We start from the raw sequence: 25,593 nt of genomic DNA on the forward strand, positions 1-25,593 counted from the left end.
TATGCTTATTGTGATGAATGTGATAGAAGACTTTTATTTGTAAGTGTCATATGACACATACATACTTTTGATATGGATACGCAGTCGCTCTTATCTTTGCGTGGTTATGCATAATATACATACGCACACATATATACATATGTATGTATGTACACTCGTGTATTTGTGGATAACGATGGTCGTACACTGATTTGTAAGCCAGATTTCGTATAAGCAGCTTCGCCACAAATGCGCGTTGCGTTCGTGACTGCGCGCGCGTGCGTGCGTCTGTTTTTCCAGTATTTGAGGACGCTTTCATTAGCACGCCTTCACGAGTTCCTTTAACACACACACATCCTTCCTTATCAGTTGTATCAGACCTGCCAAATGTACACATCAAACCTTCCTCACGCCCACATCCGGGACACTGATATCTCTCTCTCTCTCTCTCTCTCTCTCTCTCTCTCTCTCTCTCTCTCGATGCAGCCAATGAGCAACTGCTTCGACCTCTTGACTGCATAGAGTAAATCCTTGTCAATAATTCGTTGGGAGAAATATGTATTTGTTGGACGAATTAGTTAAGGTCATTCTTCCAAGATTTTTCGAGTCTTTAATCCGTTTTGTTGGAACGCATACAAACCAGAATGTATCGGTACATATAACTTGTCAGTTAGTATTATATAAGGATTTTAATCTGTTTGTCAGAACCAAAACAAACGCGGATGTATCAATATATAAAACTTGTCAGTTCATATAGTATAATGAATAATATTATGATTTTCAGTGACACAAAATAAACTAATTTTTATAATATGTCGTCTTTTACAATACAAAAAGCTTACTTTTTTTATTTTATGTAAATGTTCACTAAGCACAAAACCACATATACGTCAGTTCCTTTAGTTTATCGAATTATATCACGGTTTTCAATAATGGGAAAAGTACTTGTTCCTCAACAAGATCTTTTATATTTACGTCACTGATTTACTGGAATTTAGCTGTTTTGTCCCTCTAAATCTTAGCAGATTTTGTGTTTGAATAGAGACCAGATTTAAGTATTTTAGGTTCGAGTTTTTCAACTGAAGATTTAAAAGTGAACTGACGGAAGTCGAAAGTTAATCCGTTTATCAAAGTAAGTAAATATATGAATAAGTAAGTAAATTTAAACCATCTCATGAGTAACTTTTACGTAAAATTTAACATTATAAGAGCAGTTAAGACTTAATTACTGTAATAATAAATAGACTGACTAATTTGGAGATTCATTCTCTCTCTCTCTCTCTCTCTCTCTCTCTCTCTCTCTCTCTCTCTCTCTCTCTCTCTCTCTCTCACACACACACAAAATGCATCTGGCTTTAGTGTTAGATATTCATTTTTCCAATTCGCTAATTCCCGAAATCGAGGAACCACCTGCCGGATGCATCACGTTTCGTGTCTTAGAGTTGAAACGTCGATAAGGTGTCACCTGGGTTCTTAAGAGTTGACACTTCCATAAGGTGTCACCTGGGCTCACAGGTAATTGCTAGAAGAGGTTCTTTGAGGAAAAGATGGTGCGTCCTTCATTTTGACATCTTCGACTATTTCCTCTTGTTTATTCAATTCCTGAGTCTATAAAGGGAGGAACTACGTCAAAGATAATGGGACGTGAAATTTTATTCCTTGTCGTTTGTGCAACGTAAACTTTCATTTTTCGAATTCTCTCTCTCTCTCTCTCTGCCTCTCTCTCAATTGGCGAACATTATGTAAATATTTGTAAACAAATCGTAAACAGACAGCGTGAGATATTGTTTTAGTGTATCCATTACATTAATTATATTATGAAATGGAGAGTGTAACTTTTGTGTACCAGGTGCTTATAAGTTGTGTGATTATATTTTTATAGTACAAATCATAGCCGTGCATATTTTATGTCCTATAACCCACACACACACACACACACACACACGCACACACACACACACACGCACGCGCACACACACACACACATATATATATACGTATATATATATATATATATATATATATAGAGAGAGAGAGAGAGAGAGAGAGAGAGAGAGAGAGAGATAGAGAGAGAGAGAGAGAGAGAGAGAATCATTCACAGATACTACATACTTTATCTAAAACTTATCTTCAGGCAACAGGAACTTTCAATACTCGGCAAAGATAGACAACGTCGTACCTACCCAGCCCAAGTGTGTCCTGTTTGTTCCTGTGAATGACGGAAGGGCGGCCTGAGTTTGTTAGCCAAGGTGTTATCTCAAGAAGGCTCCTTCTCTCTCTCTCTCACTCTCTCTCTCTCTCTCTCTCTCTCTCTCTCTATTTGTTCACTGCACCTGTGTTTCATGTAGAAGAAAAACACATACATGCGCTTTACAATAGATAGGCTATTGTCATATACACGCTCCAAAAATATTCGGATATACATATAGTATTTATATGTGTATATATATATATATATATATATATATATATATATATATATATATAATATATATATCATATACTTATATATATATATATACATACTATAATATATCCCACAATTACATACATATATATCTCCCCTCCCTCGCGCTCCTGTATTAAATCTCTTGACGTCAAGCCCCACCCCCCGCCTCCATCTGTAGCCTCAATAAATTCTTCTCGCCTCTTTCGTTTCAGCTCTTTTCATATTTCGGATTTTTGGAAACCATTGTTACTTCACTTCTTCCGTTTTAAGAACCCTTTTATTTCTACAGCTTTCCAAACCGATTCTTTCGTGCAATGACTCGACCTAGTGATGCCTGAAAATATGCAAATATTGCACTTCATCCTCCTGGTTCTGTTTTTTCACCCGCGGCCTTGTGGGAAAGAGGCTTTGCTGTAGACTTGCTGCTGGCGATCTGGTATACAGACATACACACACACATAATATATATATATATATATATATATATATAATATATATAAAATAAATATAATATATATGTTTATTTATTTATTATATTTATTTTCAGATTACTGTTTTTGCATAGATTGTGGTTGATAATACTAATAATAATAATAATAATAATAATAATAATAATAATAATAATAATAATAATATGTACTTTATGGGAGTGATGTATGAAGACTAAGCATATATATATATATATATATATATATATATATATATATAGTATATATATATATATATATATATATATATATATATATATATATATATATAAACCAAATTTGAAAAAAGAAAACGATTATTTCCGATAAAATCAGAGTATTACGTTCACTACTTCGAAAAGCAAGTACGAAAAAACGAACATCACCGAATAAGATCATCATGTTCGTTCTTCCCTTCCCTCAAATCTCTCCCTCCGTCAGCGGCAGCGAACAGCCTGCCTTCCCGTTCGTCGCTGCTCACGAATGTCGGGGACCTTTGTGAATGGAACGCCTCTGTTGTAGCAGAGTCGCTGCCCGGCCGCTGAATTCAGCGACAGAAAGTTAGAAAGCATCTTTGGTCGCTGGGTTGGTTGGTTATGGGTCGAGGCAATGCCTTTACAACGGCGCCTCTTAATCGTAAGAGTTATTTCTAATTATTAAGCTCTTTCATTCTTTTTGTGCTCCTCTGGAGAACGTCCTTTGTCGTTTATAGGGAGCGTTCGGAGACGATGACCCTCGTGGTTGTGACGCCGATTTGTTTTTCAAGCGATCAGTAAAATTTTGTCAGCGTTAAGTTTGTTAATTGGGATTTGAGATTCTCGAATATAGGACTGAGAACTGAAAAATGATCCGTTTTAATTAATAAGCTCTTATTCGTTGCCGATGATGACCTTCGTTGTTGTGACGCCAATTGAAAGCGTTGGGTTGGTAACAAGTTTCCTCTGGATGATTAACAGTGAATTTTGGAATCTATTTGTTATCAAGGTAGGTTCATTGTAAAACTGTTGTATAATTTCATTGAGAGACAAACAGTTAGAAATATTTTGGGGGAAACGGAGAAAAAACGTGTTGACCGAGTTTTGCTTAATAAGTAAACAGACAGGTTGAAAAAATGACATCTTTTAGACTATGTGAGTTCATTGCGAAAGAAAAATCAAGTATAATATCAGCGTTACTCTTGCGTAAATTTCACTCCATCAGTAAACAGACAAATTTTAAAAAAATAATTAGCTTAGCCAAGCTAAATAAATATCAAATATAAAACCAAAGTTACTTTAGATCACATTTCACCACTCGAGTAAACACTCCGTAAACAGGAGTTTTCAGCTCAAAAATCTCTGAAATGCTTCCCAGGACAACATTCCAGAATATTTACCCAAATGAAGCGTCGATAATAAGGTGTGTCTGTCGCTGTAGTCTACACTAACGTCTTTATGAAGGCTCACTCGAGTGAGAATGGCCGCTTGTGGTATCTGGATGAAGGACACGGAGGATGTGGTGTCTCCGTAAAGATCGCGCCCTTTTAGCCCGCAGTGTGGGATGTATAGGAGTAGTTTTGTTACTCCCAACACAATATGGTCAGTAAGTAGTAACCATGGTGATGATTATGGAGGAGGGAGGGAAGGGGAAGGGAGGGAGAAAGAAGACGGGGAGGGGGCGAGGGGATTGGATGGTGAAGTGTCCCCCCCCCTCCCCCAGATTGAGGAAAGGACGATGATTGATGACAGTTTTTGGTGATATTGAGGAATGCGTGTCGTTCACAGTACATGTCTTTAAAAACAGATTATACATCGTAAATATACATATATATAAACTATATATTCCTAATGCTATACCGTCTGCAAGAGCCAGGAGGAAAATTTAATGTTGGAAGGCATAAGTACCAAGCGCTTTCATGTATTTAATGTAAATACACTTCTCCAGAGTAAGGTACAAAAAATATTCTTATATATTAAATACACGAAAGCGCTTGGTACTTATGCCTCTTAATAAAGTCTTCTGGCTCTCTCAATATATATATATATAGATATATATATATATATATATATATATATATATATATATATATATATATATATATATATATATAGATATATATATATTACTCTAACCTCAGCGGGGCTTGCTCTACACCGATCGTCACACTTGACCTTAATCTTTTCCTTTACCGTTCCATTCCAGTGCCCTGCATTTGTTAAAAGAATATTAGATACTTTCTTCTTACATGAAATGGGAAACGGCCGAGCATATCCAAAAAGAGAGATGGGGGAATAAAAGAAAAAATAAATAAAAAGTGTCGCTTTGCGCCTCCTAAGAGAAACATCACTTTGCTCATCCGGCTATAGAAAACGGGAACGTCATGGAATCGAACGGGACACTTATCTATTTATCTTCGCTCTCCGCTGTTACCTGGTGACCGCGTCAACAATAGTTATGGCCACCTCAAATAATGGTTCTGGGGAGAGAGGAAGGCCGATAATGGTCACGCCGCTCAATAGTGGTCAAAGTGGTCTCCTTTAGGTCTCCTGTAGGCGCAGGAAATCACGTAGCTATTACAGGGTAGGATTGTAAGCGTTTTAGAAATTAACCAACGGCTTCCTATTTGCTTATTGAGGAGAATTTCTTGAGGGGGGGAATTGGCCGCAAAAGGGAACCGGCAGCTTCTTCTTTCTTTGGTTTTTCTGCTTCCTTAAGGTTTTTTCTGCTTCCTTGAGGTTTTTCTGCTTCCTTAAGGTGTCCTCCCAATGAATATTTAGAGTACAATTTCTTTTGGATGGTCAAGATTTTTGTCGTTTTAATTTTCAGAAGCCAAAATACTTTTGGTCTATCATAATATATATATATATATATATAATATATATATATATATATATATATATATATATATATATATATATATAATATATATATAAGGCCCTGATAATTTGTGGCACAGATGATCTCTGCCTTCTTCTGAAGACACAGGCACACACACACACACGCACACACAGTCACTGACTACATATTTTACCCTGGTAACATATGATGACTTTATTTGGTCTCCTGAAATCACACATGACATCTATTTCCATTCGGAAGCGGGTCACCTTTTCCCCAGGAGTCTTATTCAAATGTTATATACACGAAATATTGAGACAGGTTTTTAAAACCATCGTACGGCTGTTTTTAGACTTGCAGAACCAAAGCAAGTAGCCTTCTATATTGGTCAATAACCCATCCTTTTAACTACAATTCTTCCCTTATTCTCTGAGAGCTATACGTAAACTATTGCTTTTGCGTTCAGGCTATTATGTTTTTTAATTTCGGCATTCAAGCCACTGCAGTGCGGGATGTCCTTCAAGTCTCTAACAAAAAAGAAAAAAAATAAGGAAGAATGAAAGCAAGGGAGAAAGAAAAATAACATTGCTATCATAGGTTATACCCAATTCATTGACGATCCTGAACCGACTTCTTGTAAACAATTTGGGATCCAGATTAATTAAAACAATAATACTCTTTTGAACTTACATGGAATGTGTCTTGTTTCTTTCCAACTTAAAATATTAGTAATAATTGATTCCCTCTCTCTCTCTCTCTCTCTCTCTCTCTCTCTCTCTCTGTCTTCCCCCTCCCCCCATCTCTCTCTCTCTCTCTCTCTCTCTCTCTCTCTCTCTCTCTCTCTCCTTCTCTCCTGTATCTCTTTCCATTTCTCGTCTCTGAGAGAAAGAGAAAGAGGACAGAGTCGCCACAACTCCCTCCACCCCACCCCCTCCATTGTTACTCCTTCCTAAGGAGGCAGAGGAAAAAGAGAACACGCATTTGACGGCTGACATTCCCGTTGGAGTGGAAGTTGACAACCGAACAGATAAATAGCGAAGGACCGGTTTTCTCGCTTATGGAAATTTGACGGACACTTTCGGGTCGGATTAGCGGAGAGGCTTCTTCCAGCGGCGTCTCTCGCTGTCATTGTTGTCGCCAGGAGATCCTTTGAAGTTATCGCACCTTAATGAATGGACGATAAGTCCTCTCTCTACTCACTTCCCCCCAACCCCCTTCTTCTTCTTCTTCTTCAGCTTATCGTGCGCATAAAGTTTGTTTGATTGTTGTCATACGCTATTATTATAGGAGGAGTTTTTGGCCTCAGGGAAAGTTTTACCATACCATACTACTTCACGCGTTCTTGGCTGGAATCGGTTTTTAATTGTGTTAAAACTGGAGAGGGAGACTGGTCTAATCAAAATGATGGGTATATTATGTGTATGCTCTGTATCTATTGTATATATTAATATATGAATAACTTGATCACGAAGTACATAAAACGTGATGCTATGTATAAATAAAGGTTTTTGCTACGGAGGAAAAAATGAAAGGCGAGAGAGCCAAGAACTTTCGGTCTAGTACGACCGAAAGTTCCTGGCTCTCTCGCCTTTCATTTTTTTCCTCCGTGGCAAAAACCTTTATTTATATTAATATATATACATTATACACACACACACACACAATATATATATATATATATATATATATATATATATATATATATATATATAATATATATATATCAGCAATAAGTCACCAAAACAGCACGAAGAAGTGTTTACGCAATAAACACGGGGGAGCGTAAAAAGACCGGCAATTTTCGATTCCTGGTCAGAATTTTGTTTTCTTTTTTTCGATGTATCACCTCTTCCTTAAGGCCGCTCGCGAATTGAATTTCCGCTCACGTGCTCGCGAGAGCAAAAAGACTCCCGGCTTTTTCTGCAAAAGCTTTAATAATCATCGCGTGTAACGCCGGGCTATATTTGGACCCGAATGTCGATGACTAGGTCGGCGAAATTTGTGTTTATCACTCGTCATCGTCGCTGAAATGTGTTATTTTCTGGTTAACGAGGCTTTTCATTAAGACTTAGTGATTCTCTCTCTCGCCTTCTTTGGTCTTAGGAGTTTTTTGTTTGTGTGGAAAGTGAAGAGTAATCATGTTTGTGCTTCTAGAGATACAGTGTCTTATTGATTTGTGGAATTAAATTTTGGGGGATATTAGATTTATCTTCTGAATATTACGAATGCTCGTAGAATATTAGACTTGAAAAATATTAAATTTACTCTCTAAGTATGGCAATTATTTATTACTGGAACTCAAATCTTTAGGAATGTTGAAATTATTTTCCAAATCTTACGAATGTTGGAACTAAAATCTTGAAGAATATGAAATTTATTTTCATATTCTTGAGGAATGTTGAATTATTTTCTAGATATTAAGAATGCTGCAACTAAAACTCCGAGTATTCTTAAACTCTAAGTATGATGAATGCTGGAACTAAATTCTCGAAGAATATTTAATCAGTTTTCTAAACAGGACAGTTTCTGAAACTATTTTTGGAAATATCAAACCAATTTTCTAAATATGACGAATTCTGGAACTAAAACTTATGAAATACTGATTTTATTTGCTAAAACGTTACGAATGCTGCAACTAAGATCTTGAGAAATATTGAATTCATTTTCCAAATATGACGAATACTGGGACTAAAGTCTTGTGGAATATCGATATTGTTATTGCTTTATTTATAATGATTATATTATTTTTTTTTCAAATATCAATTTCTTGCTGCTGCTAATTCTCCTTTTATCCCATTCCTCCTTTTCCCTCACCATTATTACTGTGGATGATACTGTTTTCACCGTAGTCTTTGTGTCATCCCTGACGCGACCCTTCTCAAAAGGCTTTTACTTCCAGCAGCGATTGTGTCGTTCGTGTTTTCCTCCAAAAATTCCCGTCCGCTTATCGTCCTCTAACGATCAGTCTCCCCCTCCAGCTCCCTTTCCCCCTACTTCCCCTCCCCCTCACGTCTCACACCTCACATAGTAGCGGCACCTTTGATACATTGATAAATAGGATTCTCTTTCAGGAGTTCGTCCCCGAGCATTGTCGAAGGACGACAGGACAGAGATAATCCTGTTTACGCGTTTAAATTGAGACCTTCCCTCCTTACGTCTCTCTCTCTCTCTCTCTCTCTCTCTCTCTCTCTCTCTCTCTCTCTCTGGGATTTCTTTGGTTCCATACGGCCACATGATGCATGCGGTTGTAGTTGTGCGATAAGTTAATGGAGATTTTTTTCATTTCACTTGATTTTGTACCACAATATCTGAGCCTTTTACAACTGTGTTCGATACGTATATAATTATAAGATAATTGTTGTGGGGGGTTTAAAAGTAACTCAGTGTGTTGTATAATTTCTCCATAATCCTTTTTTTATTATTATTCTGCATATTCAAATGCTGTCTGAAACGCTCTGAATTAAGAAATAACTTTCGAGATGCTTCTAACCACAGAGCATAATCGATATTGATGTTCGCTGGAGTCCGTAGTCCATATGCTATGAGCTCTGGAAATATGCTCCTTGAGGCTGGGAATAAAATAACATTATTTGATATGATTGATGTTACGGAGCATATTCCAAGATGTTCCGAGATAGACCACAAAACCTCGAGATGCTTTTATTGTGTATAAACTCTCCTTCTCAGTTTCTGGGCTAATTTAATATCATTTTTTGTTTACCTTATCCAACCTAAGTTATTGATTTATTTTGATTAATGTGATATATTGTTTCTACCTTATTCAACCAAATTTATCTATTTATTTTCAAGAATGATAAAAATGAAATTTATAGGAGAAATTATTTGTAAGCACCGGTTTCCACCAGAAGATATGAATGACAGTAGCAACAACTACTAACCACCACAACTCTATAAGTTATTGTTACGGATGGCAGTCTTTATCTTCATTGTTAAACGTCTACTTTCTTCTTCTTACCCTCAGGTCGTGTCAGCCAGGGCAGGACTTCGTGGATGGTTAGATGCTGGGGAAATGGGGAACTGGTTACGTCACGTAAGAGTGGCTCTGTCGCCCGTCTACGGGAACTTGAGGCATCTCCTTATGGCTGGCCAAGTGAGTATATAAAATAAATTCATGAATTCAAGGAAATTCTGGTTACGTATCTCTTCTTGTGTTTTCACGGATTGATTTTTATGATTTGTTATATCCATTTGATTGACAGGTACAGCAAAATTACTCATGATTTATTATCCCTTGACCAGGATGTTGCTTTGGATAATTGTGTCGAAATTGCACGGGGAAAATTTTTGAGGCAATATCCTGAAGACATTGTTTATTATGTAGTAAAGGAATGTATTGAATTTATGTAACAATCTCTAGTAATAGCTTGATATCATAAATGAAATTCTTGATTTGCACTGTAATAAATGTCGTCTTTCAAATAATTTTCCTGAAAAACTTGAGTAAAATTAATTTGCATTATTTTATGATCCTAATGTGAATCTTGACAGATTTTGCACTGAGCGTAAGGTTAAATCCTATTTTTTTAAGAAGACACGAAAAATAATCCGAAATATAAAACGCTTTTGGTAGAGCTGATTGGTTGTTCATTTATTCAGGGCATTTGATAACCGAATCTCATCAATTTAATTTACGTTTCAGCAAATTTTTCCTCCAAGTTTACAAGTTGTACTGAATAATGTTCCTTCAGAGCCACCACAAAAGAAATAGAAGAATAATGATATCATTCGTAACCGGGTTTATAATGATCTTTTTCTTAATTTTTCTTTTCTACTCTGAACAGATTTTCTATGAAGCGCTCCGTGATATTCCTCCTTCGGAAGAGCTTCTGCTAATCAGAAAAACAGTCATAGACCTCGATACATCTGCCATTGGTGAGTCTAGTTAGCCTTAACAAATATGCCTTGGGTTGCGTTTTTGAGCGCGTTGCTTTCCATGGGGAAAATCACTTTCTCATCAATGAATACAGATGCTTTTTCTGTATTGATTTAGAGTAGTTAGTACTGAGATAAGAGGGTTATCTTCCTATTATTATAATTCAGAAGATGGAACCTGTTCATATGGAACAAGCTTACAGGGACCATTGACTTGAAATTCAAGCTTCCAAAGAATTTGGTGTTCATTAGGAAGAAGTAAAAGAGGAAATATATATATATATATATATATATATATATATATATATATATATATATATATATATATATATTATAGTTCAGTGTGGAGAGTAAATGGCATAGGTTTGCTAGCGTGGAAAGGTCGCAGGATATTCAAGGCTTCCGTGACCCGAAAATGAGACGTGTCTCCTTGTTCTTCCAGATGACCAGGTCCAAGTGGGCTCCCCGGAAGATCGATCCGAGAACACAGGAGAGGACTGTGATGACGATGAGGAAGAGGACGACATTGCCAAACACAGGTGTCTTCAATGTGACAAAAATTTCAGCAGTTATGACGAGTAAGACAACAAAGACATTGTTTTGCTATGCTTTCTTCTCTGATGAGACCAGAGGTTTCCGTTTTCTGCCGTCCTCTTGAACCAGATGAACGAGGACCGTCGGAAACGCCAACTGACATTTCTTATGAGAGGGGAAATGAAGTGGTTTCAAATTGTCTCAAGAGAGATTTTTGTCTGTTCATTAGTACTTAACGTAGTCAGTCTGTTAACTCAAAACTGCTGGTAAAATATGATCTCTGTTCTATGAGTAACGCAATTTCAGATGTCTGAAGATCTTTTCTCCTCAACTGCAAGAAAATTTTGTTTTTGGTGTTGTGAATTCAGTGGCGTGAGGGTTTCAAATTTGCCATTTTGTCACATTTTCTTTTGTCTTTTCAATATTTTATATTTGGTAGTAGTGTGATTCTTTTGCTATTTCTATGTAGTTTTAAAGGGTAGTTAGATTTCTGCTCATCTTGGACTGATTCAGTTTACCTTAACATTACGTAGAGATTTAGATGCATTTAATGTATGATCTAAACATTGTAGAGAGAGTAATTGTTTTAGTGATGATATTGATTGTAGTGCAGAATTATTCTTATACTGATTACCTTATACTATAGGTTGGATGACCACCTGGTGACTGCTCATGGTTACACCGCCAATCAGTATCGCTGTGAGTATTGCCCCAGGTCCTTTTGCTGGCGGCCGAATCTCATCCACCACAAGACGATCCATGGCGAGTACAAGAGGTACCCCTGCGAGAATTGCCCCAGGGTATTCACGGATGCCACGACCCTTCAAAAACACATCAGGAATCAACATGCCGGTGCTCGTTGTCACGCTTGCCCCGAATGTGGCAAGACTTTCGCCACTAGCTCTGGTCTCAAACAGCACACGCACATCCACTCCTCAGTTAAACCATTTCAGTGCGAAGTCTGTTTCAAAGCTTATACCCAGTTTAGTAACTTGTGCAGGCACAAACGCATGCATGCTGACTGTCGTTTGCAGATCAAATGTACCAGGTGTGGGCAGGCTTTCTCTACTGTGACATCGTTAGCAAAGCACAAGAGGTTTTGCGACACTGCTCCGTCATTATCAATGCCCCCTGGACATCATTCGCTTCATGACAATAAACTATCACCAACTGGTTTGCAACTGGGTGGTGTCTCATCTACACCACCGAATCCTTTTATGATGTATCCTAGGCCAGTTTTGCCCTTTCCTTCCCTATTATCTAGTTATCCTATGTTCCCATCAATTCCATCTCTAGTTGGCGGCCCACAACACCCACTTCTGACATCGTCACTTCTCTTGCCTTTCCAAAATGCTAGCCATCGAGATACATCATCATCAGTACCAAAGGAAGAAAAGGATTCCAATGACTTTGATTTACGTATGCCAATCTCTTCTGGATCAGAAGCTGCTCAGTCTCCAGTGCAAGAGGAATCTTCATTGTTAGCCTCACCAAGATTTTCTCCTTCACCAACACCCAAACATTCGCTCTCTTCTGTAAGGGAATCTCCTCAGGTGTCAGACTTGAAAAATGTAAGTGAAGAGAGGGAAGAGTCAGAAGATTTCAAACGGAAGCTTACTGAGTCCCCAGAAATCAGGGAGACCAGTTCTGAACCTTTAGAATCTACACCTATTCTTGAAATATCAAAGAAAGAGATTAAGACAGAGTCAACTCCAGGAACTGGTGAAAGAAAGGAGCAACCCTTAGATCTAACATTGAGACGCAAAGAAAATGAAAGAGTCGATTTATTTTTGGGCAGCTTTAGTGATGTTTCTCATGCAAGTGACCAAAGAAGAGAGCGTGTTCATTCACCAGCCCCTGTTGAGGCCAAATCTATGGAGGAATCACGCCCTCGCCCTGATCGGTCCTTCCTTAGAATCAGTGATCTACTTAAAGATACAAATAATACATCTGCACCGCCTCCCCCTCCTCAGCCCCCGTCTCTCCTTGAGGCACCAGTCAAGTTACCATTAGCTTATCCTAGGCCAATGCATCCCGCTTTCCTGCTTGATATGTATCGCAGTATTGACCGTAGCTTAGATCGGAGCCATCTCCTTCATGGAAGCAGTCTACCAGGAGGAAGTATTCCAGGTAGCAGGTATCCTCTCCTACCACCTTATCTTCCACCCACCAGTATGACTGGTATGGGATTAGGTTTAAATCGCAATGCTGGTCTTGACATGCTGAAAGCCCATATGTCAAATGCCGGGAGACCATACGGGGATATCAGCCGCCCATATGACTTAATGGCCTCTCATATACCACGAGCAAAAGACCGATACTCGTGCAAGTTTTGTGGTAAAGTGTTCCCAAGATCAGCCAACCTCACGCGTCACTTGAGGACTCACACTGGTGAACAACCCTACAAATGCAAATACTGTGAAAGATCCTTCAGCATCTCTTCTAATCTGCAGCGTCACGTACGCAACATCCACAATAAAGAGAAGCCCTTCAAGTGCCCCTTGTGCGACCGATGCTTTGGCCAGCAGACCAACCTAGACCGGCACCTCAAGAAGCACGAAGTCGAGGGTCCAAACCCACCCGACTCACCAGAGGCTCCTGACTCGACCAGCGCAGCCGTTGATAATTCCACGAACTTCTTGAGCGATGAAATAAGATCCTTCGTTGACAAAGTGACAGACTCTACGACTGATGATATCATTGACGATGACGATGACCCTATGGAAGAAGATGATGATGATGATGACAAAGAACTCATTGATGTAACAGCTGCCGATGATGGTGTTAATATGAACTGCCCTGTGAAACGTTTGAGAGTGGAATAATAGATTATGACGGGATTCTGAATGAGGCGTTTTAGGAAAAGTGTATAGTGTTCGAAGGCTAGGAGGTTATTTTAATCTGCTTACTAACTTTGAGAACCCCTAGCAACGTGAATGGTGTACTACTCAATCAAAGTGCGCTGACAATATCTGGTGTAATCAAACCAGAACATATCGTGGGTATTGGTAGAAACTTTAGGAATAAAACTTGAATCCAAATCAAAATAGCGGGCTGTTCCGTAACTTTCAAATAATCCATGTCCATATCGTGACAAAAGCAATTAGCTTTTTAAATACCCTTTTGTAATAATAGTTCGTTATTTGGTGCTTTTTAAAGACGTTGGAACTTGACGTTATCATCAGACTCACTGAGTATGTTGGTGAAATACAAACTTGTGACTTGATAAATGAACATTTAGTCACTCGTTGAATGTGTTATAAGGATTCCAAAGAGACGGTGGTACCAGTGTGATTATTTTGCGATTTTTATATGTAAGTACAAGACTAGTGTAAAGTGAAATTGTTACCAGACAATTTGGGGCTGTGGCCTCTCGGTCTCAGCCTCTTGATGTACAGTCTAAAACCAAAAATTTTCTGAAGTTTCCCTGTTGGAAAACTTTAACTAGGACTTATATATCTTTTAATTTTATTGTGAAAGTTAAAACAGGCGAACGGACCTGTTTTATATATATATATAATTGCAAAATTAGCTGTTATATCTTTTTAACGAAACCAGTGAAAAAACTAATTTATTTCCGAAGAATTTGTGGAGTGAAAACCGCAAGGCAGAACCGTTGAGTACATGAATTGGAAAATAGAATAGACTTGAAACCTCTTTTTCGAGAATCATTACTGAATTGTGACACGAATTGTCAAACACCGAGTGATGTGATGAGGAACCTTTCGGGAAGTTGAAGACACGTTTTAATCTGTTTCTCCTTTCCATTTTCCATCAATATCCTCTTTTTCTTCTTCTTTTTTTTCTATTTATTCCGCATCATTCTTCTGAGTGACAACCGCGGCTAAGAAGTGACCTCCCTCCTCCCTTCGTCCTGTTTCTCCTTGATGTAAACTTAAAAATAATCGCTAATCCTATGACGACATAGACAGAAGATGCTATTAGATGTGCGTTTTGTGCAATGTAATGAATGTGTTACTTTTTAACTTATGTAGACAGGTAGCGTGTACATAAATGGTTGAAAGATTATATTTTGTTAATAAAATGAGAAATGCTTTGCCGGCTTGTTCTTTGTTTACTGACCTTCTATTTAAACCATTCTTCTGTGGTATAGTGACTGGTAATTAGAGCAACAGGTATGTTCGTAGCCATGACGAGATATGTGAGAACCTGGAATAAATCTTGTCAAGAATTGTTATGAGAAGTAAATAATGGTGGTAATATTCATTCCCACACGAGGGAATATCATGGAAGTGATTTACGTTTCCATTCAAATGTTACTTTCTAGGTCATAATTTACTCTGTTATTCCCACAAAGTATTTATTTGTGCATAATTTGAATCTCTTCTTTCGTACAAGGTAAGTTCTATGAAGGAAGTCATTTTAAGATTACTTTATTTTTATCTTAAATTGAGAGAGAGAGAGAGAGAGAGAGAGAGAGAGAGAGAGAGAGAGAGAGAGAGAGAGAGAGAGAGAGAGAGAGAGAGAATATCCGCGTTAGACTAATAAAGTTGAAGAAAGCCGATTGTTGTAAAAGTCTGCAACGTGTTTTTCGAAAGTCTAAACAACAATGCTCAACCTAAGCGATTTACATAACTCCCGTCTAAACAAACAAAAATATAAAAACTAGGTGACATTATCGATATCAAAAGTATCTTTCGTAACTAATAACTATCTTAGGAACTAACCTCTGTAACATTTTCAGGCATATGAAAAAATTAATCTAAAAGAAAAATTGCAATAGAAACGCTTAACATTTTTAGGCTTATGAGATTATACTAAGAAAAAAATTATATAATATAGTATATATATATATATATATATATATATATATATATATATGTTGTGTGGTTGGGGGTGGTGGTTGTGTGTGTGTGTGTGTGTGTATAAACTCGTTACAGTAACTTTACCTGAGCAAACATGCGCCGTTAACTCGCTCACAATATCAGCCTGAGTACTCCAAGAATAAACCATCTAATATCTTCTTGTATAACAGCAATCACTGTAGCATATGCGATTCGATCGATGGCAAAGATAGCTTATCAATACGCTGGGAATCAGTGCAGTTGGAAGTCAAATCTATCGGATATTGATCGGACACTTCGCTGCGTAAGGACTGGCTGTTGAATGGCTAAAAGCATTCGGGAATCCAGACTGAATAATGGTTGAGTGATTTAAGATTTATAAAGTCTGTAGCAATTTCTTGGATTTGAATAAATCGACTCTCAGTAACAATGAAAAAACATCACTGAAGATTGGATTGAAAGTAAGGTAAACACGAAGCAATGTTTAAGTAATTTTATAGTTTCTTGTTATTTGTAATATATTAATTACACTAATTTTCTTGTTTAGAATTTCAAAGTTAAACGAAAAGATATCTGATGGTAGCAGTTGTAAAACTTTATAAGAAAACGATATGAAAGCTTTCCAACCCTTCCTTGGGTTCATCTTTAGTTCCAAAAATAAACGAAAATGAAGATGAACCCAGGGAAGGGTTCGAAAGCTTTTATATATAGTTTTATAAAGTTTTACAAGAGCTACCATCAGATATCTTATTATGGACCTTAAAAAAACATATGGATATATAATTATTATTATTATATTTTTTTTAATCACAGTCCTCCAATTCGACTGGGTGTTATTTATTTATAGTGTGGGTTTCCGGGTTGCATCCTGCCTCCTTAGGAGTCCATCATTTTTCTTACTATGTGCGGCGTTTCTAGGATCACATTCTTCTGCATGAGTCCTGGAGCTACTTCAGCCCCTAGTTTTTCTAGATTCCTTTTCAGGGATCCTGGGATCGTGGCTAGTGTTCCTATGATTATGGGTACAATTTCCATTATTATTATTATTATTATTATTATTAACGTTTCTCGATAATACAGTAAAGAAATACGCCAAAAAGGAGTAATGTTATTAGTATTATATTAGTATTATAAAAAATAAAGTGAAGCTTGTCGGCAAACTATCATATGAATACGAACACTCTCTCTCTCTCTCTCTCTCTCTCTCTCTCTCTCTCTCTCTCTCTCCTCTCTATGCTGTACATGAATATATATATATAAACTTATACAGCAGCCTTGATAAAAAAAATCGTGCATTGTTCAGGCGTTTTAATTTTATAGCATGATGGAATAAGGCAACGCTTTTATCCCGGGAGGAAAATAAGTGAAGTAATTGTAGCTGTGTCGAAGTCATGGAGATACTGCGACATTTAGCAAACAGCTTGAACGCCCAATGCCTGAATATGCCATATGTAACGTTATTGCTTATTTGTTTAAGACATCGTTAAGGAAAATTGCACAGTGAAGATAAAGCATTACAAGCTTCTAACTAATTGTATCTTTATTTAATTTGTAGACTGGTGACGTCACACGGAAACATTTTTAAAATATTGTTGATGTGAAAAAGAGCAAAATATAAAAAAAATCAAGCTAATACTTTTATACTTAATTTATAGACTGGTGGCGTCATTCTAAACATTTTAAAATTATGATTAATGGAACGAATAACATATACAAAAGGATTAAGTTAGCACCCCTATATTTAATTTATAAACTGATGACGTCATCCAAAAACTTTTAAAGAATTGCTCATTTGAAAAAAAGTAGAATATCAAAAGATTAGTTTAATGCACCTTTATGTAGTTCATTGGGTGGTGACGTCATTCGAGAACGGTACAAAAACAGTTGATGAGGAAATGGTAAAATATTTTAAAAATTAAGTCAGTACTTCTATATTTAATCAAAAGGGTGATGCGTCACTCGGAAACATTTTGAAAATATTGGCGATATGAACGAGTAAAATATAAAATAATTAAGTTAATGCATCTACATTTGATTTAAAGACTGCTTACGTTATTAGAAAATGGTTTAGAAATATTGCTGTTTTGACGAGTAAAATATCTAAATAATGAGTTAACACATCTTTATTTAATCTATAGACGTACCTATATTCAGATCACAGAGTTGCTTATTTTCAATTTCCATATATTTAATTCATAGATACAGATGCACATATATTTATTTCATAAATCCACCTATATTTATTTTATAGAAATTGTGACGTCACTCGAGAACGTTTTGAAAATTATTGGTGATGTGAACGTGTCAAATATCTCTCTCTCTCTCTCTCCAAAAAAAAAAAAAAAAAAAAAAAAAAAATTAAATAGTTCACGCAATGACAACCTTATTCACACAACATAAAGCTCAAGTTGTTTAAGGTTATGAAAAGGCAGTTTGGTAATCACGAATTTCTGGTCGAAATGTTTTGACTGCAGTCCCTATCGTCACTCCAGTATTGATTACAGGGAGTTACATTTATCACAGCTTGTGACTCTCGTCCACAACAGAAACATCAGGGTTGTGTTACATGACGTCGCTAATGTAACGGTAATGGGGCCATGTTTGTTCTGAGCAATGATAATAATAGTAGTAATAAGTTCTGTACGACTCTTGGGACTTTTCATGTCATTGCATTGATGGTGTTTCGCAGGAGACGTTTCAGTGATGTCGCCTCAATTAAATGAGAAAAGGAATAAGCTTTTGTTTTGTCTTATTTTATTTCATTTTGCTTATTTTGGTTCAGTAAGCTACAAATGCCATTTGATATCCAATTCGTCCTACCTCGGAAATATATAATACCGAAGGGGAATCATAATCGACAAGGGATGGTCTCATCAAAATCCTTCATTAGACTAATGTTACATGACGTGTTAGTGACAAATTTTATTTATTTATTTATTTATTTATCTATCTAGCTATTTATCTATTTATTTATCAAAACGTAAACAACCCATACTCCCTCGGCCTTGCTTGAGATCATGGATCCTCTACCATACCATTTGCCTCCCATTATCTCCTCCCGGCGTTCCGTGGCCGGCCCCATTATCGCCATTAGCATTATAATTGTCCCTCTCCATCATGACCCTATTTCCACACCTGTAGCAATCCAATTACCTCCCAGCAACCCCCAACAAACCACCCGCTGATTCCCTGATCTCTACCGCACGCCTTGTTACTACCGCTCTCATAAAAAAAATGAAGGAAGAGAAAAGGATGACCCCTGAGATGGCAACATTGGCTCAGGCAGCCGTTCCCACTTCCTGTTTCAGGTTCAGCATCGTTATCCTTGATTTCATGTTGATTTGGAATAAGCGTTGGCTGCTCATCTGAGAAACAGTCAACGAATTGTGGTTGTTATTGAGAACCTGAAAGCACATTCTCTTGGTCCCATCCTCTCTTACTATAAGCTTCCTTTACCTTGAAAGAGACAGTATGTTCTGAATGAATAAAATAAAAAAATTTCCATTTGCTGATAATGCTTCATGAAATGATACGTTGAGTTAAAATACCAAACCCCATTGATTATTAAACCCTCTGATTAAAGAAGTTTGAGACAGCCACCTTTAATATCCAGATGTTTTATAGCCAGCCATGGATCTTGTATGTCCATGACAAAACAAAAACTACAAAAAAAAATTAAATTATAAATAAACTGCGGACTAAGGGTTGTGGGGTAACAGATTTTAACTGTTCACTCTCATTACCGGAGTTACTTTCTACAACGAATTGAAGAGGGCGACTCAGTGACGTGGTCGGTATGGTGTTTGTGTGCTACCTCTGTGGCCGCGAGTTCGATTCTCGGTCATTCCATTGAGGAGTGAGAGATGTGTACTTCTGGTGATAGAAGTTCACTCTCGACGTGGTTCGGAAGTCACGTTAAGCCGTGGGTCCCGTTGCTGAATAACCACTGGTTCCATGCAACGTAAAAACACCATACGCAAAACAAAAAACGAATTGAAGAATAAGTGATGTTTACTTAAAGAGAGTTAAATTTTGGACAAACTCGAGTGAAAAAATTCATTGAATGAATATACATGAAATTTTGATTATTGCTCTTCACGGGAATAATCTCACTTGAAATAAAGGGTGGAACTATTTCCAAGCTTTACTGACAAAACCTAGTGATCCAGAAACAAATAATAATAATAATAATAATAATAATAATAATAATAATAATAATAATAATAATAATAATAATATATTAAAAGCACGGCTGAGTGGCCTTGGAATACTTTATGAATATAACTACAAAAACCACAACTACTACCATATATGTCTAGGACGAAATCTCTGCGACTGGACGTTGGTTGCTATTCATAGCTACTCTGATAACTAAGGGGAGGAAGACTGTGAAAAACATGCGTGCGATATTAAAGTAATGTGACTGTTATCATCATAAAACTCATAAAAAAAACTCACCTAAAAGAAGGGGCCTAAACAAGAGTGCCGTCATCAGCTTTTTTCAGACAGCCCTAATGTCCCCAAGTCGTATATCATTCCGAGAAGTAAGTATGGCTTTCTGGCATCTTGACTACTTGGGTCACTGACACCGAGTCATTCCAAGAAGGAAAGAGAGCTGGGAACATTGGAGTAGATGTAAGACTATACTCTGTATTTTTCCATCTGTCCATCCGCCTGTGGTGGTCGAGCATGATAACACTGCGTCCCGGGCTTTAAATAGTTACGCTATGTGTAAGTTTTAGATAAATAAAAGAATATCTTGGTGTACATTTGCAACTGAAAAGTGTTATAATAATTTACTGTGTGCGAATTACACCGTTAATATTCGAAATAAGATATCATTTAAAGCCCGGGACGCAGTGTTACCATACGCAAACACCAAAGGCGGATGGACAGATGGAAAAAAACAGAGTATAGTTGAGGATAGAGTAGAAGAAGGATCAAGAGCATTTAGGCCGCTGAGAGAAGGGTTAACTGAAAAAAGGAGGGGTCAAGAGTGTAGCCTTTTCTTCAGCAGAACAACCTATAAACTGATGAACACAGAAGAACAGAGGAAGGTTAGTTAGACTTGTAGAACTGTTGAGAACTTTATCTGCTAAGGAACCACCAAATATACACAAATCGACTAGAGGTTAGATTTCGCCATAGGAAAAGAAAAAGTTTTGTCATAAGGTATAAAAGAAGCCAGAGTTGTAGCAGAATGGGCTAGGAATGATAGCTATAGAGCATGAGTGGCAGAACCAGTGAATGGTTACACGATGAGATCGAAGACAAGAAAGTTATAACAGGAGAGGGAACTTATACCTCAATTGTTGAAGTTAAAACATCTCTAACCTCAGGGCCATGAGGTTAAGGGTTTGGCTGTCGGAGCAACAAACCCCACATGGAAAGGCAAAGAAATACGTCAGTAATCTCTAGATATAGAAACGGACGAAGTTTAATAAGATTAGTTAAAAGGGTCGAGAGTAGAATAAATCATAAATGGTAGATGCAAAGAGTACATAAACAAAAATAACTCTGGGGTGTTAGATATTTTTTTTTCTTTCACTGATAACAGAAAGGTCATAATTTCCTCCCGCTCAGTGTAGGTGGAATAGAACCAGTCGTTTTGGAGTAGATGGAAGTTCTCTTGCTAGCAAACTTCATGGCAGGTGGGCAGAAGGCAGACTCGTGCCAAAAGGTAAGGTGATTGAAGAAAAGAAATAAAGATGGCAAAATTACGAATGCAACAGGTAAAAAAAAAAAAAAAAAAAGCGAGTGCAAGTAAAGGTGAGAAAAGGATTTTTAGCCACATATTATGAAATGTAATACTAACAAACAAACAAGCACCGACACACACTCATATGTATATATGTGTGTGTGTGTACGTATGTATTGTGTGTCCAGAGGGAGAGAGAGAGAGAGAGAGAGAGAGAGAGAGAGAGAGAGAGAGTGCTTCGAAACGGCAATTAGTATTCTGCGGGAGTCGTCAGGAGTAGTGGAAGAAGGAGTATTAGGCACGCTTAACGCTCTGCATATATATCATCGATAGTCAACATCCATTATTCATTCTCCTGCTGGCGGGCCAAACCCTTCCGAAAGGAATCAAAACACTGGATGCGACTCCCTTTGCTCTGACAACAATACGCGCCACCTTGCAGCCTCGAATAGAAACGAGCATTTGTGGGGGCGTTGGGGGGCCTCTTCTTCCCGTGCTGACGTAACGTACTGTAACGTGTTGTACTTCTGTATTTTCGTAATTTATTGGTTCGTATGTACTGTATTGGACTGCTTTTTCGTGGAACTTCGTTAGTATCAAGAACAGCTGATTGTTCTCTAAGTAATGGACGTATCTCTGTATTTCTGTATTTGTATAAGTTCGGTGTAACTATATTGGACAATTTTCCTCGTGGAAAGCCTTTTAGTAACACAGATCAGATGATGTGATGGTTAGATGATTTCTTTGATTTTGACGTACCGTACGTTCTTCAGTATTTCCGTAATTTATTGGTTCGCATGTACGTAGGTATATTGAGTGGAAAGCCTTTTTGTTGGTCAGGTAATTATTTTCTAAGTAACGGACGACCTTTTGTATTTCTGTAATTGTATAGTTTCGTAGGTGACTGCATTGGACTAGTTTTTAGTGGAAAGTCTTTTGTATCACACAACAGCTGATGTGACGGTTAGATGATTTCATTAATTTTGACGCAATGTACATACTTCTGTATTCTTGTAATTGTGTTGGATCGTAGGTGACTGTATTGAACCGTTGTTCTCTCTCTCTCTCTCTCTCTCTCTCTCTCTCTCTCTCTCTCTCTCTCTTTTGACAAGCCTTTTAGTATCGCAAAACAGCTGATATGATATTTAGACGATTCAATTAATTTTAATGTAACGTACTGGCTTCAATATTTCTGTAATTATACAGGTTCGTAAGTCACTGTATTAGACTTTATTATCTTTTAGATCACAGATCAGCTGATATGATGCATGGATTGTTCTACCAATTTTCTGTATTTCTGTAATTGTATTGGACATTTTTTTCTCTTCTCGTGGACATGTTCTTTGTCCCGCAGAACAGCTGATGTGATGGTTAGATGATTTCATCAATTTTGACGTGACACCGTACTTCTGTATTTCTGTAATTGCACTGGTTCGTATGTAACTGTATTAAAAAGTCTTTTTGTATTACAGAACAGCTGTTGATTTTCTCAGATTTTCTTCTACACATCTGAATTATTTGTCTTAGACTGGCAATGTTAGTAAGGCAATTTGTTGCTTGTATATCATTAATTATCGAAGACGATGAAGTCACTTTTTCCTTTATATTTCTTTGCTTTAATCATTCAGAAATATTCTAATCATATCTTTTTTCTATTGTGTTTATGGTAAGTTCTCAGCCAAGAAATGCATGAGAACCCTACGGAACAAGTTCCAAGGCACGGACTGATTAAATTATTGCTTTCTATGGGAATAAGGAATTAGCATCATTATTGTTATTGCTATTATTGTGATTTGAAGTCTTTATATAGTAATTGACAGCACCAATCAAGTTATTATTATTAACATTTTCGTGATATACTCGAATTAAAAGAATGTCTGCCGAGTGATAAGACCAATTAATAAAAGAAATAGTTAAACCAATACTTACCTCTGCTGATGCAACCATGATAGTTTTATGAGATTGGTTTGAAAAAGGGTCTCCATTTCAAAGACATGATTTCTTTTTGGTCTATCACAGTCATCCTATTCGACTAGATGGCTTTTATAGTGTGGGGTTTCGGGTTGCATCCAGCCTCCTTAGGAGTCCATCACTTTTCTCAGTGTGTGTGCTATTTCTAGGAGCACACTCTTCTGCATGAGTCCTGGAGCTACTTCGGCATCTAGTTTTTCCAGGTTCCTATTATTATTATTATTATTATTATTATTATTATTATTATTATTATTATTATTATTATTGGTATTATTATTATTGATTATTATTATTATTATTATTCATTATTATTATTATTATTAGTATAGTAGTAGTAGTAGTGTTAGTAGTAGAAAACAAACGAGGCACTCTCAGGCCTGGCAACAAATGCAAAACAAAATGCTCATGTCTGAATGAAAAAATAAAAATTGTACATACAGTACAGTAAAAACCAAATATAAAAATATATATCTCCCACTAAGAAGCTTGTGTAAGTAGCTTAATTGGTTCCTCATGATTGGTTTTACAATAAGTGTGTTGAACCTTCACTCTGTTTGAAATTTGACGAAAAGATGACACGCTACTAATGACTATACAAGTAACCATTAACAGGGTACCTCACACAAAGGTGATGCCCTCTGCATCGAGTATTAAAATTTAACTCGATTAGAAGAAATTTCCTGATTATATACTATAGATTCTTTGAAATGCTTTGAGAATGATATGAAATCCGAAGTGAAGGTGAGAGATGACGTGAGGAAAAATTCAAAATATAATATGAAAGTAAAATAACTAAATACAAAAGAATTTAATCAATACAATAGATTCTTTGAAATGCTTTGAGAATGATATGAAATCCGAAGTGAAGGTGAGAGATGACGTGAGGAAAAATTCAAAATTTAATATGAAAGTAAAATAACTAAATACAAAAGAATTCAATTAATACTAAAGATTCTTTGAAATGCTTTGAGAATGATATAAAATCCGAAGTGAAGGTGAGAGATGACGTGAGGAAAAATTCAAAATATAATATGAAAGTAAAATAACTAAATAAATTAAAAAAGAATTTAATTAATACAATAGATTCTTTGAAATGCTTTGAGAATGATATGAAATCCGAAGTGAAGGTGAGAGATGACGTGAGGAAAAATTCAAAATATAATATGAAAGTAAAATAACTAAATATAAAAGAATTCAATTAATATTGATAATAAATTGATAAAACGATGAAATAACCGCAAAGCAAACTGAAAGTAAATAAATGTATCTAGACAGAAAGGGGGATAAATTATAAAAAGTAACACAGACGTATTCAGATACCTGGGAACAGAGAGAGAGAGAGAGAGAGAGAGAGAGAGAGAGAGAGAGAGAGAGAGAAGGGGTCTTCGCCCGTTCATGGCAGGACCTCTCAGTACCAATACCTTACGCGTATGATAATGGTAATGTAACAATGGGTATATCAATGTGCCACGCTTCCTGTACCACCCATTCATTCAGGCACCATGGCGGGAGGGCGGCTTCTTTGTGGGTGCATGGGTGGTCAAGGTAACCAGAACTAAGAAAGAGCCGAATTAGTGAATGGCCCGGGCTGCGAGTGTGTACTGATTCAAGTAGCGAGCTGCAAAGCCAGTTTCGTATGTACTATCAATCAACTGATTCTGCGTCAGATGGGAAATGGTGAATTTCATTTTATTTGTTTATTAAACTATTTATCCTTCGAAGACAACTCATGATTTGATGGCTTTTATATTATGTTAATTTTTAGAGTAATGAGATCATTTACGGCGCCAAGTACGAATGAGTGGTCAGATTTGTTTAAGTATCTACACACCTGTTTTCCTCTCGTTATGTCAATGGAATTATGAGATTTTTTCACTCTAGGAATGTTCCTTTCATCCATATTCTATTCCTGGTCATAGCCAAGATATTATATTTAGTTCATGTATATTTATATTAATATATTTATATAATATATATATA

At 36.8% G+C, this 25,593-nt stretch overlaps 1 protein-coding gene across 2 annotated transcripts in view; it reads left to right on the forward strand.

Annotated features, from left to right (window-relative positions):
• The window catches only part of LOC135210150 (histone-lysine N-methyltransferase PRDM16-like), an 81,852-nt gene extending 66,656 nt beyond the window's left edge, over positions 1 to 15,196 (forward strand). Inside the window, exons 4-7 of one of the 2 annotated variants that reach the window (XM_064242976.1) lie at positions 9,695 to 9,823; positions 10,515 to 10,605; positions 11,048 to 11,144; positions 11,786 to 15,196. In XM_064242976.1, coding sequence (XP_064099046.1) covers positions 9,695 to 9,823; positions 10,515 to 10,605; positions 11,048 to 11,144; positions 11,786 to 13,964 — 2,496 coding nt within the window. In that variant the 3' untranslated portion in view covers positions 13,965 to 15,196. Of the gene's footprint in view, positions 1 to 9,694; positions 9,824 to 10,514; positions 10,606 to 11,047; positions 11,184 to 11,785 lie in introns of both variants that reach the window. The other variant, XM_064242975.1, reaches the window with a different exon arrangement.
• Positions 15,197 to 25,593: the final 10,397 nt, after the last annotated feature.

Source organism: Macrobrachium nipponense, chromosome 39, assembly GCF_015104395.2.
Source record: "Macrobrachium nipponense isolate FS-2020 chromosome 39, ASM1510439v2, whole genome shotgun sequence".
NCBI lineage: Eukaryota > Metazoa > Arthropoda > Malacostraca > Decapoda > Palaemonidae > Macrobrachium > Macrobrachium nipponense.